The 19,176-nt window shown below is 45.8% G+C and overlaps 1 protein-coding gene and 1 pseudogene across 1 annotated transcript; one reads left to right on the top strand and one right to left on the bottom strand.

The window, feature by feature from the left end:
• The first annotated feature begins 15,270 nt into the window (after window positions 1-15,270).
• LOC123428849 (subtilisin-like protease 4) lies at window positions 15,271-17,514 on the top strand. The gene has a single exon (XM_045112969.1). The coding sequence runs from the start codon at window positions 15,271-15,273 to the stop codon at window positions 17,512-17,514; it is 2,244 nt and encodes a 747-aa protein (XP_044968904.1).
• Window positions 17,515-18,214: 700 nt separating this feature from the next.
• On the bottom strand, window positions 18,215-18,766 carry LOC123428848 (annotated as a pseudogene).
• Between the last annotated feature and the right edge of the window lie 410 nt (window positions 18,767-19,176).

Raw genomic sequence — 19,176 nt, 5'->3', positions numbered from 1 at the left:
GTGTCCCCAACACACCCAATACAATGAAAAATTGTATAGGTTCACTAGTTCGGCTAAGCGATGGTGATACAAGTGTAGTATGGATAGTAGATATAAGTTTTTGTAATTTGAAAATATAAAAACAGCAAGGTAGCAAGTATAAAACAACGAGCAAAATATTGTATAAATGCTTAGAAATAAGGCCTAGGGTTCACACTTTCACTAGTACAATCTCTCAACAATGCTAACATAGTAGGATCATATGATTATCCCTCATCGTGCAACAAAGAATCACTCCAAAGTTCATAAGTAGTGGAGATCATAAGATGAAATTGGTGTAGGTAGTAGAAATACCTCAAAGTTATTCATTTCGATCAATATTTTGAGCTATTCCTAGAAGTGTCACAAACATCCCTAGAGTTCGTAGTAGAATAACACCCATGATACATATCAATCAACCCTAGTGTCACCTAGATACTCCAATGTCACCTCAAGTATCCATGGGCTAATTGTACGACATGCATCAAACAATTTCAGAGTCATCATATTCAATCCAACACAAAGAACATCAAAAGTACACCCAAGATTTCTATCGGAGAATGTAGTATGAAAACATGCAATCAACCCCTATGCATAGATCCCCAAGGTCACAGGAATCCGCAAGTTGTTGACATAACATATATCAAGTGGACCAATAGAATACCCCATTGTCACCACGAGTATCGACATGCAAGACATACATCAAGTGTTATCAAATCCAGTATTCAATCCAACATAACGAGATCTCAAAAGGAAAGATTCAATTCATCACAACAAGATAGCAATGGAAGAACATAATATGATCTGACTATATTAACAAAGCCCACGATAAATCAAGATCATGCCATCTCAAGAACACGAGAGAGAGAGAGAGAGAGAGAGAGAGAGAGAGAGAGATATCAAACAAATAGCTACTCGTACATACCCTCAACCTCGAGGGTGAACTACTCCCTCCTCTTCATGGACTCCACCGGGATCAAGAAGATGGCCACCGAAGATGATTTCCACCCTCCGACAGGGTACTGGAAAGGCTCTAGATGGGTTTTTCATCGATACAGAGAGTTGCGGAGGAAGAGTGGAAGTTCTCTATTTATTTATGAGGGTTTCTGTATATATATATATATATATATATGTATATATATATATATATATATATATATATATATATGATTTTTTGGCATTGGAATCTGATGGTGAACGTTGCATGGGAAACAAAAAATTTCCTACGCGCATACAAGATCTATCCATGGTGATGAGTGATGACCCACAAGTATAGGGGATCAATCGTAGTCCTTTCGATAAGTAAGAGTGTCGAACCCAACGAGGAGCAGAAGGATCTGACAAGTGATTTTCAGCAAAGAAATATCTGCAAGCACTGAAATTATCGGTAACAAGTGATTGTGTGGTGAGATGATTCGTAGCAAGCAACAAGTAACAAAAGTAGCAACGGTGCAACAAAGTGGCCCAATCTCTTTTGTAGCAAGGGGAAAGCCTGGACAAAGTCTTATAGGAGGAAAAACGCTCCCGAGGACACACGGGAATTTCTGTCATGCTAGTTTCATCATGTTCATATGATTCGCGTTCGTTACTTTGATAGTTTGATATGTGGGTGGACCGGCACTTGGCTACTGCCCTTACTTGGACAAGCATCCCACTTATGATTAACCCCTCTCGCAAGCATCCGCAACTATGAAAGAAGAATTAAGACAAAGTCTAACCATAGCATTAAACTAGTGAATCCAAATCAGCCCCTTACGAAGCAACGCATAAACTAGGGTTTAAGCTTCTGTCACTCTAGCAAACCATCATCTACTTACTACTTCCCAATGCCTTCCTCTAGGCCCAAATAATGGTGAAGTGTTATGTAGTCGACATTCACATAACACCACTAGAGGAAAAACAACATACAACACATCAAATTACCGAACGAATACCAAATTCACATGACTACTATTAGCATGACTTATCCCATGTCCTCAGGAACAAAAGTAACTACTCACAAAGCATAATCATAATCATGATCAGAGAGGTAATGAGTAGCATCAAGGATCTGAACATAAACTCTTCCACCAAATAATCCAACTAGCATCAACTACAAAGAGGAATCAACACTACTAGCAACCTTACAAGTACCAATCGGAGTCGCGAGACGGAGATTGGTTACAAGTGATGAACTAGGGTTTGGAGATGAGATGGTGCTGATGAAGATGTTGATGGTGACGAGTCCCCTCCGATGAGAGGAGTGTTGGTGATGACGATGGCGACGATTTCCCCCTCTGGGAGGGAAGTTTCCCCGGCAGGATCGTCCTGCCGGAGCTCTAGATTGGTTCTGCTCAAGTTCCACCTCGTTGCGGTGGCGAAACCACGAAAAAGCTCTTGTGTGATTTTTTCCTGGACGAAACCCTCCATATAGCAAAAGAGGGGGGGGGCAGTGGAGCAGTGGGCTGCCCACAAGCCCCCAGGGCGCGGCCTGGGAGGGGTGGGTGGTCGCGCCGTGCAGGCTTGTGGGCACCGCTGGTGCCCCTCTGGCACTTCTTCGGCCTAGTATTTTTGATAAATTGGGGAAAAAATCCCCGTTGATTTTCACGGCGTTTGGAGTTGCGCAGAATAGGTATCTCAACTTTGCTCCACTTTCAGGCTAGAATTCCAGTTGCCGGTATTCTCCCTCTTCATGTAAACCTTGCAAAAATAAGAGAGAAAAGGCATAAGAATAGTACCGTGAAGTGAAATAACACCCAAAGAAGCGATAAATATCAACATGAAAACATGATGCAAAATGGACTTATCAATTCCCCCAAGCTTAGACCTCGCTTGTCCTCAAGCGAAAGCCGAGCTCAATAAATATGTCGACATGTTTAGGGAGAGAGGTGTCGACAAAACAAGATACGAACATGCATGCATCATGATCATGATCAGAACAACAATACCAACATATATTTCTCATGCTAAAGTGATAATTCCTTCACAAAGTAAAGCATGGATCAAGAACCTTACCGAGAAGTAACAACCGATAGCCTTTAGTCATTGAAGCAATTGCAATTTATCACAACATCAGAAAAAGTCAATAAGAGCTTGTAAAGCAAATCCACATACTCAATCATTCTTTCGTTCTCTACAATTGCTACATCTCACGTGGTACTCATGAGATCAAAGTTTCAGCTGGACACAGAGAAAGATAGGGGCTTATAGTTTTGCCTCCCAACTGCTTACCTCAAGGGTAATGTCAACAGTAATAATTCATGAATACTTACCTCCAAGTTGACATATGAATATAGATCTTTCCCAAGCATGTGACAGTAGCCAAGACAAAGGCAAAATAAGGAATTGGTGGAGATCACCATGACTCTTTCAGGGACAAAAGTAAAGGTACAAGATAGGCCCTTCGCAGAGGGAAGCAGAGGTTGTCATGCGCTTTTGAGGTTTGGATGCGTGTCCTCTTAGTGCGGAGGAACGTCACTTTATATTGCCTAATGTGATAAAGAACTTTATTATGCAGTCTGTCGCTTTTATGTCTTCCTCATCACAGGTTTGTATAAAGCTTATTTTCCACACACTAATAGATCATACATATTAGAGAGCAATTTTTATTGCTTGCACCGATGAAAACTTACTTGAGGGATCTTATTCAAAACATAGGTACGTATGGTGGACACTCATGGAAAAACTGGTTTGAAGGTTTATGGATGCACAAGTAGTATATCTACTTGGTGCGGGAGGTTTGGCTAATGTGAGGTGGAAGCAATTGTCACATGCTAAGGGATCTCTAATCATATAACATTGTTCAGAGCCAAGCAAACACAATTCATTACGTTGTCTTCCTTGTCCAACATCTACTTCTAGGCATGCAATAGTTTGGTGAGTGTTCACAATCATAGATGGTTTCAGAGATGATATATTTATATGTGAACCTCTCCTTCTTTATCACTTCCTATTAATTGCAACAATGACCAAGGTCTACGTTTGCCTACCCTCAACAAGTTTCAATCCTCATTCTTTTTATATGTGAAGCCATCACTTCCCATAAGATCATTACATGATCTTTCATGCTTTTGTTCTATTCTCACTCTTTTGATCATGGCAAGAGGCAAAGCCATTCAACTAAGACACTCTTTATTATATGGCTCACGAGCAAGAATACATCGGGGGTGACACAAAGCAAAACTCAAGACTAAAACACTAAGACTTTTAAACTACTAGAGAAAGAGAAAACCGAAAAGGAAAACTAAAACAAAGGTAAAGGCAAAAGATGTGATGGTGATACGATACCGGGGCAACTCCCCCAAGCTTGGCACAAGCCAAGGGGATTGCCCATACCAATGCTCAGTTGTCTTCCTTTGGTGGTGATGGTGGAGTTGTTGCAACATGAGTTTGATCCTCCGTCTTCCAAAGCATAGGTGCTCCATCATTGGAAAGATGAACGAGTCTCCGGAATCCTCAAATTTGCAGCCAACCTTATTGATTTAAATCTATACTCATACTCACAGTTTTGGTTCTGCAGGTCATAGATCTGGCCCTGGAGTTGATCAACCCTGTCATAGAGCCTGGAGAGATGCTTCCCAATGTCATTGGCATCAATCCTGTGCTTGTTGGTGAACTCCGTGATCATCATGTGGTTGGCGCTGAGTCCACGCTCCACCATCCCTTAGCACTTGAAGACTTGTTGCTCCATTGCTTTGAGCCTCGTCTCCATGCTTCCGGTCTTCTTAGGCCCCTCAACATCACGCATGTAAACATCCCCTCACGCATCTCGGTAGATTGAGGGTGTTGCAGCACTTCCGTGAGGTAGGGATTTATGACCTTCTCGAAGATCTTGTCCTTAGGAGCTTTTGGGGAAGTCATCGCGATCTAGATCTAAAACAGAAAGAGGCTTGAAACGAAAAATAGAGGAAATCTGCGTGATGTAGGGGTCAGACCAAACGGAAGTATATATAATGATTTTTTCTAGACCAGAAGAAGTCTCCTGCACGAAAACAGAGTCCGGGAGCCGCACGAGGTGACCACTAGCCCTCACGGCGTGGCCAGGGGGTGGGCCCGCGCCATGTAGGCTTGTCGCCTCCTCGCGCACTTTCGGACTACTTCCAATTTTTGTATTTTTTCAAATATTCCAAAACGGAGAAAATTTCCTACTGGAAAAGTTTTGGACTCTGTTTTCTTACCGAAACACATACCTCTTCGTTTTCAGTGTCTCAAACAGGCTGGTAAATATCCCTTAGGTATTCTTCCGGAGTTATGGTATTGATGATATTTCTTTCAACATTTATGGGAGTACCTGAGATATAATGCTTGATTCTCTACCCATTTACCACTCTCGGACAACTACCTTCCATGTTGTTGATCTTGATAGCACCGGAACGATATACTTCCTCATCAACATAGGGACCTTCCCATTTAGAGAGAAGCTTGCCTGCAAAGAATCTTAAACGAGAGTTATATAGCAAGACATAATCACCTACATTGAACTCACGCTTTTGTATCCTCTTATCATGCCACCTCTTAACCTTCTCTTTGAACAACTTGGCATTCTCATATGCCTGAGTTCTCCACTCATCAAGCGAGCTAATGTCAAATAACCTCTTCTCACCGGCAAGTTTGAAATCAAAGTTGAGCTCTTTGATTGCCCAATAAGATTTATGCTCTAGCTCAAGAGGTAAATGACATGCTTTACCGTACACCATTTTGTACGGAGACATGCCCATGGGATTCTTATAGGCAGTTCTATAAGCCCACAGTACATCATCGAGCTTCTTAGACCAATTCTTTCTAGACCTGTTGACAGTCTTTTGCAGAATTAGTTTAATCTCTCTATTACTTAGCTCTACTTGACCACTGTACTGAGGGTGATAGGGGGACGCAATTCTATGGTTGACATCGTACTTAGCAAGCATTTTATGGAAAGCACCATGAATGAAGTGTGAACCACCGTCGGTCATTAGATATCTAGGGAAGATAACTTCTTTCAGCATCTTGATAGAGGTGTTGTGATCAGCACTACTAGTGGGGATAGCTTCTACACACTTAGTGACGTAATCAACAACAACTAAGATGTGAGTATACCCATTGGATTTTGGAAAAGGTCCCATATAATCAAAGCCCCAAACATCAAATGGTTCAATGACAAGTGAATAGTTCATAGGCATTTCCTGACGTTTGCTAATATTACCTATTCTGTGACATTCGTCACAAGACAGGGCAAACTTACGGGCATCCTTGAAGAGAGTGGGCCAATAGAAATCTGATTGCAATACCTTGTGTGCAGTTCTATCTCCCGCATGGTGTCCTCGTAGGCCTCGGAGTGACACTTCTGTAGGATCTGTCCCTGTTCATGTTCAGGTACACAACGTCTAATAACACCATCTACTCCTTCCTTATAAAGGTGAGGATCATCCCAAAAGTAATGTCTCAAGTCAAAGAAGAATTTCTTCTTTTGCTGGTACATGAAACTAGGTGATATGTATTTGGCAATGATATAGTTTGCATAATCAGCATACCATGGTGCACTACGTGAAGCATTGATGACATTCAATTGCTCATTGGGAAAGCTATCATCAATAGGTTGTGGGTCATCAAGAACGTCCTCCAATCTAGACAAGTTATCTGCTACTGGGTTATCAGCACCCTTTGTGTCGACAACGTGCCAATCAAATTCTTGTAGCAAGAGAACCCATCTGATAAGTCTAGGTTTAGCGTCCTTCTTCTCCATGAGGTACTTAATAGCAACATGGTCAGTGTGAATAGTGACTTTGGAATCAACTACGTAAGACCTGAACTTTTCACACGCAAATACGACTGCTAAAAATTCCTTCTCCGTAGTGGCATAGTTTCTTTGGGCAGTGTCTAGAGTTTTACTAGCATAGTGAATAACATTCAACTTCTTATCGACTCTTTGCCGTAGGACAACACCAACAGCATAATCACTAGCGTCACACATGATCTCAAAAGGTAGGTTCCAATCAGGTGGTTGAACAATAGGTGTAGTTATCAAAGCCCTCTTAAGTATTTCGAAGGCTTCCTCACAATCATCGTCAAAAACAAAAGGAATATCCTTTTGCAAGAGATTGGTAAGAGGCCTAGAAATCTTAGAGAAGTCCTTCATAAACCTTCTATAGAAACCAACATGACCAAGGAAACTTCTTATACCTTTGATATCTGTGGGGTATGGCCTCGATTGCATCAACCTTAGCCTTATCGACTTCAATACCTCTTTCAGAAATTTTATGTCCTAAGACGATGCCTTCATTAACCATAAAGTGACACTTCTCCCAATTCAAGACAAGATTGGTGTCTTTACATCTCTGTAAGACTCGATCAAGGTTGCTGAGGCAATCATGAAAGTAAGACCCGTAAACGGAGAAGTCATCCATGAAAACCTCAACAATCTTTTCACAAAAGTCAGAGAATATAGCCATCATACATCTTTGAAAGGTGGCAGGTGCATTACATAAGCCAAAAGGCATACGTCTATAAGCAAAGGTACCGAAAGGGCCGGTGAAGGTGGTTTTCTCCCGATGAGTTTGTGCAACTAGTATTTGGGAGAAACCAGAATAACCGTCTAGAAAGCAGAAGTGTGTGTGTTTGGAAAGCCTTTCTAGAATTTGGTCGATAAAAGGCAAAGGGTAATGATCTTTCCTAGTGGCCTTATTCAACTTCCTAAAATCAATCACCATCCTATAGCCAGTAATAATCCTCTGTGGGATCAATTCATCCTTATCATTAGGGACAACGGTAATACCTCCCTTTTTAGGGACGCAATGCACCGGACTCACCCAATCGCTTTGAGCAACAGGATAAATGATACCCGCTTCCAGGAGCTTTAGTATTTCTTTTCTTACTACTTCTTTCATCTTAGGATTCAATCTCCTTTGATGATCAACAACTGGTTTGAATTCAGGATCAGTTTTGATCTTGTGCTGGCATAGAGTGGGACTAATGCCCTTAAGATCATCAAGAGTATGTCCAATAGCAACACGGTGCTTCCTCAGAGTTTTTAGCAACTTATTTTCTTCATGCTCTGAGAGGCTAGCACTAATAATGACATGATATATCTCTTTTTCATCAAGATAGGCATACTTAAGAGTATCAGGCAACTGTTTAAGCTCGAACACAGGATCACCCTTTGGTGGGGTGGATCCCCAAGCAGTTCAACATGCAAGTTATTCTTAAGGATAGGATATTGTTCTAAGACAACTCTATCTATCTCATCCCTTTCATCCATATGCATATCATTTTCATGCTCAAGCAAGTATTGCTCTAAGGGATAAGTAAGAGGCACGGCAATAGAAGCTAAGGCAATAGTTTCATCCCTACTAGGCAACTCCTTTTCATGAGGTTGTCTACCAAACTTAGAGAAACTGAACTCATGTGACACACCTTCAAAGCCAACCCTGACAGTTTGCTTCTCACAATCAATATGAGCATTGACGTATTGAGAAAAGGTCTACCAAATATGATGGGACAAAAGATATCTTGTGTGGTAGCAAGAACGAGGAAATCAGCAGGATACTTCGTTTTACCACACAAGACTTCAACATCCCTAACAATTCCCAGGGGGCAGATAGTATCTCTATTGGCAGGCTTAATAGTGACATCAATAGGTTCTATCTCAACAGGTGCAATCTCATCTTTGATTTCATCATATAAGGATTGAGGTATTGCACTAACACTAGCACCCACGTCACATAAACCATGATAACAATGATCTCCTATCTTAACAGAAACCACAGGCATGCCAACAACATGCCTATGTTTGTCTCTAACGTAAGGTTTAGCAATTCTAGCAGCATCTTCACAGAAGTGAATAATATGTCCCTCAACTTCTTCAGACAGAAGATATTTGATAATAGCAATGCTAGGTTCAACTCTAATTTGCTCAGGGGGTGTAGGTGTTTTAATATAGCCTCTACGTATCATAGTTGAAGCTTTAGAATGATCCTTTATCCTAACAGGGAAAGGTGGTTTCTCAATGTAAGCACTGGGTACCACAGGATCATTATAGGCAATGACTTTCTCTTCAACTCGAGTGGGTTTAACTACATTGACTTCTAACGGAGGATGATATTTAAACCACTTCCCTTTGGGGAGATCAATATGAGCAGCAAAAGATTCACACAATGAAGCTACTATCTCAGAGTCAAGTCCATACTTAGCGCTAAAGTCACAAAAAGTATTTGTCTCAACAAAGGATTTAACGCAATCAAACGTGAAATTCATACCTGACTCCTTACCTTCTTCAAGCTCCCAATCTTCAGAGTTGCGTTTAATTCTCTCCAATAAATTCCATTTGAAGTCAATATCTCTCTTCATAAAAGAACCGGTACAAGAAGTGTCAAGCATGGTGCGATCATCATGAGAAAGCCGAGCATAGAAGTTCTGAATGATAATTTCTCTCGAGAGCTCATGATTGGGGCATGAATATATCATTGATTTAAGCCTCCCCCAAGCTTGAGCGATGCTTTCTCTGTCACGAGGCCAAAAATTGTAAATGTAATTCCAATCACGATGTACTAAATGCATAGGATAAAACTTTTGATGAATTCCAATTTCAACCGATTGTAGTCCCATGATCCAGTATCATCACATAGCCTATACCATGTCAACACCTTATGCTTAAAAGATAAAGGAAAGACCTTATTCTTGACCTCATCCTCGGGCACATCTGCAAGCTTAAATAAACCACAAACCTCATCTACATAGATTAGATGCAAGTCTGGATGTGATGTTCCATCTCCTGTAAAAGGATTAGCCAACAGTTTCTCAAGCATACCCGAAGGAAATTCAAAGCAAATACTTTCAGTAGGTGTAGCAGGTGGAGGAGAAACTCTTTGTGCTTCTGTTCGAGGTGAAGATACCCCGAACAAGCCCCTCAAAGGATTAGTATCCATAGTGACAAGTGACAATAAATTTCAGCACACTATATGAATGTTTCCTGACCAAGTTCCACTTACCAAAGGCGCTTCACTCCCCGGCAACGGCGCCAGAAAAGAGTCTTGATGACCCACAAGTATAGGGGATCAATCGTAGTCCTTTCGATAAGTAAGAGTGTCGAACCCAACGAGGAGCAGAAGGATCTGACAAGTGGTTTTCAGTAAGGAAATATCTGCAAGCACTGAAATTATCGGCAACAAGTGATTGTGTGGTGATATGATTCGTAGCAAGCAACAAGTAACAAAAGTAGCAACGGTGCAGCAAAGTGGCCCAATCCCATTTGTAGCAAGGGACAAGCCTGGACAAAGTCTTATAGGAGGAAAAACGCTCCCGAGGACACACGGGAATTTCTGTCATGCTAGTTTCATCATGTTCATATGATTCCGTTCGTTACTTTGATAGTTTGATATGTGGGTGGACCGGTGCTTGGGTACTGCCCTTACTTGGACAAGCATCCCACTTATGATTAACCCCTCTCGCAAGAATCCGCAACTACGAAAGAAGAATTAAGACAAAGTCTAACCATAGCATTAAACTAGTGGATCCAAATCAGCCCCTTACGAAGCAACGCATAAACTAGGGTTTAAGCTTCTGTCACTCTAGAAACCCATCATCTACTTACTACTTCCCAATGCCTTCCTCTAGGCCCAAATAATGGTGAAATGTTATGTAGTCGACGTTCACATAACACCACTAGAGGAAAAACAACATACAACACATCAAATTACCGAGCGAATACCAAATTCAGATGACTACTATTAGCATGACTTATCCCATGTCCTCAGGAACAAAAGTAACTACTCACGAAGCATAATCATAATCATGATCAGAGAGGTAATGAGTAGCATCAAGGATCTGAACATAAACTCTTCCACCAAATAATCCAAATAGCATCAACTATAAAGAGTAATCAACACTACTAGCAACCTTACAAGTACCAATCAGAGTCGCGAGACGGAGATTGGTTACAAGTGATGAACTAGGGTTTGGAGATGAGATGGTGCTGATGAAGATGTTGATGGTGACGAGTCCCCTCTGATGAGAGGAGTGTTGGTGATGACGATGGCGACGATTTCCCCCTTCGGGAGGGAAGTTTCCCGGCAGGATCGTCCTGCCGGAGCTCTAGATTGGTTCTGCTCAAGTTCCACCTCGTGGCGGCGACGAAACCACGAAAAAGCTCCTCTGTGATTTTTTCCTGGACGAAACCCTCCATATAGCAAAAGAGGGGGGGGGGGGCAGTGGGACAGTGGGCTGCCCACAAGCCCCCATGGCGCGGCCTGGGGGGGGGGGTGGCCGGCCGTGCAGGCTTGTGGGCACCCCCTGGTGCCCCTCTGGCACTTCTTCGGCCTAGTATTTTTGATAAATTGGGAAAAATCCCCGTTGATTTTCACGGCGTTTGGAGTTGCTCAGAATAGGTATCTCAACTTTGCTCCACTTTCAGGCCAGAATTCCAGTTGCCAGTATTCTCCCTCTTCATGTAAACCTTGCAAAATAAGAGAGAAAAGGCATAAGAATAGTACCGTGAAGTGAAATAATAGCCAAAGAAGCGATAAATATCAACATGAAAACATGATGCAAAATGGACGTATCAATGAGCATCTACGAGAGGAGAGATCGGATCCACATACCCTTGTATATCACTAAGCGGAATCGTTAAAGAACGCGGTTGATGTAGTGGTACATCTTCACGATCCAATCATCATCCGTGTCGTGAACTATCGATCAAGTGCCGAACGGACGACACCTCCACGTTCAACACATGTACAACTCGATGACGTCTCCGCCTCCTCGATCCAACGAGCGAGGGTGGAGTAGTAGATGAGTTCTCCAACAACACGGTGGCGTGGTGGCAGCGGTGGTGGTGCTATCTCGGCAGGGCTACGCCTAGCGCTACCTAAACCGCGAACGGGGGAGAAAACGATCTAGGGAGAGAGAGAGAGGGGCGCCAAGGGCTTCGTGTGTGCTCTTGGGGCGCCCCCTCCTCTCTATATATAGGTGGAGGGGCGTGGGGAACATCTCCTCCAAGCCCTAGGGCGCAGCCAAGGGGGGAGGAGGTGGAATCCTAGTCCTCTTCCTTCCCTTCCATACAAAGGTGGACTTTCCACCTTTCCGAGCTGCATGGGCCTTGAGGGGCTTGTGCGCTTGGCCCAATAAGGCCACGACGTTTCCCCTCAGCCCATGCAAACCCTTGGGACGCGGTGGAACCCTTGGTGTACTTCCAGACTCCTCCGTAAGTCTCCGGAACCTTCTCAAAGCTTCCCGGTACAATACCGGAAAAACCCGAAACTTTTCCGGTAGCCAAAATATGACTTCCCATATATAAATCTTTACCTTCGGACCATTTCAGAGCTCCTCGTGACGTTTTGGATCTCATCCGGGACTCCGAACAACTTTTGGTTACTACCATACATAACTCATTAATACCAAATCGTCACCAAACCCTAAGTCTGCAGACCCTGCGGGTTCGAGAACTATGCAGACATGACCGAGACACTCTCCGGCCAATAACCAATAGCGGGACCTGGATGTCCATATTAGCTCCTATATGTTCTACGAAGATATTTATCGGTCAAACCACGATGTCAAGGATTCAATCAATCCCGTATACTATTCCCTTTGGCTATCGGTATGTTACTTGCCCGAGATTCGATCGTCGGTATCTCTATACCTAGTTCAATATCGTTACTGACAAGTCTCTTTACTCGTTCCGTAATACAAGATCCCGTGACTAAATCCTTAGTCACATTGCTTGCAAGCTTCTTGTGATGTTGTATTACCGAGTGGGCCCTAGAGATACCTCTATGTCATACGGAGTGACAAATCCAAGTCTCGATTCACGCCAACCCAGCAGACACCCTCGGAGATACCTGTAGAGCACCTTTATAGTCACCCAGTTACCTTGTGACGTTTGATACACACAAGGCATTCCTATGGTGTCAGGGAGTTGCATGAACTCATGGTCATAGGAACAGATACATTGACATGCAAAAAACAGTAGCAATAAACTGACACGATCATATGCTATGTTTATAGAGTGGGTCTTGTCCATCACATCATTCTCCTAATGATGTGATCCCGTTATCAAGTGACAACACTTGTCTATGGCCAGGAAACCTTGACCATCTTTGATCAACGAGCTAGTCAACTAGAGGCTCACTAGGGATAGTGTGTTGTCTATTTATCCAGACATGTATTTGAGTTTCCAAACAATAAAATTCTAACATGGATAATAAACGATTATCATGAACAAGGAAATATAGTAATAAACAATTTATTATTGCCTCTAGGGCATTATTCCAACAAAAAAACACTGCTGTGGACCAACCAGTCCCCACAACTTCACTATGAGAATGATGAGTACAAAGTATTATTTAGAACCTTTAGAGAGATTTACAACACACTCTCGACATTGCCAACCAGCAACAGCAAAAACAACCACAAGAGGCAAGATTTCAGCAAAGCAGAGTACACACTGTTTCTGTCCCCTTCAAGATTTTGCAAACCGCTCTTAAACCGCTGAACCAAAAAGCACCAAATTTGTCAGACAAGTAGACACATGAGTTCCTAATATCCACTCAAAATTTCAGCTCACTCGGACAAATGTTTGCTTACCGGAACTATTCGTCTCCCAAAACTACTACGTTCTGAAGTTACAACAGCGAGAGCTGACAAAACCACTCTCAAATCCAATGCTCCACTGACCCAATCCTTAAACCAGCTAACCAGATCGAAGTACTCAAATCAAGGAACGAGCTTACCAAGTTTGGGGTCGATCCAAGCATGCTTGAGCCTCCAATCACTAGCTTGAACACGGTCTAGTCAGATGCATCAATTCAGGATAGAAAGTCCACTTCATATTCCTCTCCCACACAGGTTGTGCTTTCTCTTGTGTGTACTCTCTCACTCTCACGAATGGCAGCCACCTCCAGCAAGGATGCAGTGGCTATGGTTATCTTCTTGCTTTACTTCCCTTGGAAGTGCTCTCAACTGTTGGATACAGTGAAGATCAACGGCTCGCATGTGTTGGACTTATGGGCTGAAGTTGGGCTATCAACACAACCCCATGTGAAGGGACTTAGCCCAAAAAATATTAAGTCTTTGAGGTTTCAATCTTGCATCTTGGCTACTTTTTTTCCACGAAGGACACTATGACTAGCTTTATTAAATATTAAGTTTGTTGGCTAAAAGTATCTACAGCGGGATCCCGTACACACCCCAAATGATCTGGACGGGTTGTCCCGTTAGTACCCGGACGAGTTTTGGCCACCCAACCGGGTTTTCCATGATCGGGTCAAATGCACAAACTGAAGAACACTTCCTATATTCGGCTCAAATCAGAGGCGGACATGCGAGGCCCATACATGCCCAGACCCGCCGATCACATCGGACTGACGGATAGGGCCCAGGGGGGGACGCGGAGAGTCTGCTGGTTTGGTAGGCGCCTCCTCCGTGCCACATGTATGTTTGTACGAGAAAAGAAGCAATAGAAAAAAATGAATGTATGTGTGAATTTATGTCACGAGACCAAAAAGATTGCAAACCAAAATAGTTTCAGTAAAAAACATGACAGCGTAATAAGTGCACTAAATCTGAATGTTGCATCTGAACATGAAGCAAACCTGTTAAGTTTCTCACAAAATCACTTCATCCCTTTCATACCTGTTCGATCACTTTTTCTTCTCTTCACATCTAGAACTATAACTAATTTCAGTAGTATATATAAAAGCATATGATGTATACCCCTCTGTTCTTAAATATAAGTTTTGTAGAGATTTTAAAGGAGCCCTGAGCCGACATGTCATCTTAAGATTGACGAAGTCATCACAGGTGTTTCGTAATTGACGAAACATCTCAACCTTCCACACTCAACACACATCGTCGGAAATCTGAAATAAACCCAGCAATAATGCGAGCATTATGATTCGAACCCTGGTGTGATGGAGATACCACTATCGTCATGATCATCCAGCTACAGATTGATTCACGCATTATTGGGATCCTTTGAGTGACACATGATCATCCAGCCTACATGTTACTCTTCCTGATGTAGTGGAGGGTGCAGTTGGGCAATTGACACCAGTCGAACTTACATGACACTCTTCACCATTGTCTTTGCATGCCGTGGAACGTCAATTCCCAAGCAATGCAAACGAATCATCCACCACCATTTCTCAGTCATCATCGAAGACATATATCGTCCAGCCACTTGTCTGTTGTCTCTCGACCACAACAAGAAACGGGGCCAGCTAGCGGATATTGCTTTTCGCAGCTAGCGTTGATAAAAGCCATGCACGCACAAGGCACACGTACCACCAGAGCAAGTAATCAGCCATGGGAAGCTTCAAGCTCTCCTTGCTTTTCTCCCTTCTCACCTTCCTCCTCCTCGCCATTGTCGCCGCAGGGGACGGTCTCGGCACGTACGTCATCCACGTGCAGCCCCAGGAGAACCGCCTGGTCGGCACGACGGACGATGACCGGAAGGCGTGGCACCAATCCTTCCTCCCCGAGCATGGCCGGCTGCTCCACTCCTACCACCACGTTGCGAGCGGCTTCGCGGCGCGGCTGACGCGGCGGGAGCTCGAAGACGTCTCCGCCATGCCCGGGTTCGTCGCCGCGGTGCCGGACGTCATCTACCACGTGCAGACAACGCACACGCCGCAGTTCCTCGGGCTGGACACGGCGATTGGCGCGAGGAACTTGTCCATCGGCTCCGGCGAAGGCGTCATCATCGGGCTGCTCGACACCGGTGTCTTCCCCGATCACCCCTCCTTCAGCGGCTTCGGCATGATGCCGCCGCCGGACAAGTGGAAGGGGAGGTGCGACTTCAACGGATCCGCGTGCAACAACAAGCTCATCGGTGCTCGGTCCTTCATCAGCAGCGGCGATGGCAGTGCTTCCGGCGCCGCCCCCGTGCCGCCGATCGACGGGAATGGGCACGGCACGCACACGTCCAGCACCGCGGCAGGATCAGTCGTGCTGGGGGCCCAGGTACTCGGGCAGGGCAACGGCACCGCGTCCGGCATGGCGCCCCGCGCGCACCTCGCCATGTACCAGGTTTGCGACGAGAACGGCAGCTGCGCCGGCGTAGATGTACTCGCTGGCATCGACGCCGCTGTGTCCGACGGCTGCGACGTTTTATCCATCTCGCTCGGCTTTCCGCCGCTGCCTTTCTACAACGACAGCGTCGCCATCGGCACGTTCGCCGCAGCGGAGAAAGGGATTTTCGTCAGCATGGCGGCTGGCAACGACGGCCCGAGAGACTCCTCGATATTGAACGAGGCGCCATGGATGCTCACAGTCGCCGCGAGCACCATGGACCGTTTGATCAGCGCCAAGGTTATCCTTGGAGACAACGTCTCCTTCGACGGCGAGTCGCTCTACCAGCCCGACAACTCCGTGGAGGCCTCGTTGGTCTACGCCGGTGCGAGCTTGAAGAACCTAGCCCAGTTCTGCGGCAACGGCTCGCTGGACGGCTTTGACGTCAAGAACAAGGTAGTTCTATGCGACAGCGGCAGCTTCGCGCCGGAGGAACAGGGAGCCGAGGTGCTGAGAGCCGGAGGCGCAGGCATGATTGTTGCCAACCAGTTTTTGGAGGGCTACATCACGTTCCCGGACGCGAACGTCCTGCCGGCCTCGGAAGTCAGCTATGATGCTGGAGTGAAGATCAAGAAGTACATCAATTCCACGGCGAACCCGACTGCGAATATCTCTTTCAGAGGCACGGTCCTAGGCACGTCGCCGGCACCGGTCATGGCCTTCTTCTCCTCCCGTGGCCCCAACGTCCACAGCCCCGGCATTCTCAAGCCTGACATCACGGGCCCCGGCGTGAACGTGATCGCGGCGTGGCCGTCGCAAGTCCCCCACACGTCGTCGATTGATCCCATGCCGTCCTTCAACATTCTCTCAGGCACATCGATGTCGACGCCGCACCTTGCTGGTATCGCCGCGCTGATCAAGAGCAAGCACCCAGACTGGTCGCCGGCGGCGATCAAGTCAGCCATCATGACGACCGCCGACGTGACCGACCGCTCCGGCACGCCGATACTCGACGAGCAGCACAAGGCCGCTGACCTCTTCGCCGTCGGAGCCGGCCATGTCAATCCAGAGAAGGCCATGGACCCCGGCCTGATCTTTGACATTTCCCCGGACGAGTACATCGGCTACCTCTGCGGCATGTACAAGAGCGAAGAGGTCTCGGTGATCGCGCGCCGCGCTGTGAATTGCTCAGCCGAGATGACGATCCCAGACTACCAGCTGAACTATCCGTCGGTCTCGGTGGTGTTCCCGCCAAGGTGGACCTCGAGTCCTCCAATATCGGTGGGGCGCACGGTGACGAACGTCGGAGAGGTGTCGGCGATGTACTACCCGAAGGTCGACATGCCGGCAGACAGCTCTGTGAACCTCACTGTTTCTCCAGACAAGCTTTCGTTCACCGAGACGAACCAAGTCCAGAAATTCGATATATACGTGGAGGCGAAGAACAGCAATGCCACAGCAGTGCAAGGTGCAATCCGGTGGGTGTCTGTCAAGCACACCGTGCGGATCCCCATCTCGGTCACGTTTGCTTCACACTAGAGCTTTACCGTCTTGAATAAGAATGTAGCAATTATGTTAGAGGAGTGATGGTGGATACAATCCATCTATTACAGCTCTTTGAAGTAGTAGCTAATACAAATGTGAAAGGTGATGAATTGATGTGTCATTTTGCACAACATTATTATTAAAAACGAGCAGGAAGAGCGACTGTTTGACACTGAATCATATTTTCGATAGGGTCCTCTTGCAACTGTTGGTCACCAGATACCGTCAGCATGGGCTGCTTTTCTCAATATGTGTCAGGAGATCCGAGACCCACAGATGCATAAAAAGTTGTATCACGATCTATTGCAGTTTTCACGGACCTGTACATGTGGCCAGATCCCCCCCCCCACCCTATGGTTCAATGGTACACTCATGGAAGGATTTTTAGTTTTCACGGACATGTACATGTGGCATCATTTGATAGAGGTTAGGGAGAGGAAGGGCTCCACCACCTGAAATTCAAAGGGGGGAGGTTAATTAGTCTTAGGTCTCACCTGGTTCGTCGTTTTGGGTCTCAATACACCGGTGAAATATATACCTGTAAAATAAAAACGGATGGGCCCTGCTTTGGTGTTTGGTATGTCGTTTTTGGGTTGTAATTTGTACACCAGTTTTCTTATTTGAACCAGTAATAGGTCTGTATCCGCTAGAAATCACCGTCCATCGTTTTCCCCACCTCCCTCTCGCTCGAGACCTAGATCGAGGTTGCGATGGCGGGCATAGTGTCCCTGTTCTACACCACGTAGGAGAGGTACACCGCTGGGAGGTTGTTGTCGAAGGAGTTGAAGCAAACGCAGGGCAGCGGGACGATGAGCGGTTGGCCGACGTCGAGCGGCACATCGACGTCGGTGTCGGTGAGCCCGTTAGTGTCGCGGATCTGGTCAACGGAGGCGAGCCCTGCAAAGCCGACGTCAGCGACGGTGATGAGCGTGTCTGCGGGGCGCGTGGCGTAGCAGACGACAACGAACTTGCGTACGCCGTCGGCGCAGGCGCAACGCGAGGGCATGCGAAGGAAGAGGCCCATAGGCAGGATGGGGTGTGCGGCGCCCGGCGCGGCGAAGTCAAGCCTCTTGGCAGCAAGGAGCGCTGATGGCACGATGGCGAAGAGTGCAGCCACCTTCGAGACCTTCATGTTGGCGCAGAACGTGTAGCCCAGCAGCGCCGGGCACAAGTTCGACCCCGAACACCGCTCGACCGTCGTCTTCGCCTCCATGCACGGCGGCGCCACCATGATGATCACGACCATCACGATCGTCGCGAGGATGGCGGGCAGCCACCGCGACGACAACCTTTATCGGTGATCGTCACCTGCCCTAGACGATGAATCCCACCTCCTCCTCCAAGCGGACTTCTCTGCTGCCCCTCCTCCTCTGCTTCCCCTCCCTCTCCTGGGCGCCATGTGTTGTTTGGTGTTGTAACTTGGCTGTCATTTTATAGCTGGATTGTAGCCAAGCACATATTCTAACAGGATTGAAAATACCACCATGCGGAATGTATTTGATTGGAGACTGGTATAATACAAGTATAAAATATTGAAAGGATGACTGGAAAACTAAATTCCAAGCGGGGCCTTAAAGGGTCCATAAAACCTCCGTATTTGTCCATGAGTGTAGGATTATTGGTTTGACCACCTGTACTAGGCTATTAGCAAAGCCA

Source organism: Hordeum vulgare, chromosome 2H (assembly GCF_904849725.1).
Source record: "Hordeum vulgare subsp. vulgare chromosome 2H, MorexV3_pseudomolecules_assembly, whole genome shotgun sequence".
NCBI lineage: Eukaryota > Viridiplantae > Streptophyta > Magnoliopsida > Poales > Poaceae > Hordeum > Hordeum vulgare.
The sequence above is the reverse complement of the archived record's forward strand: the minus strand, read 5'-3'. Positions and strand labels throughout refer to the sequence as shown.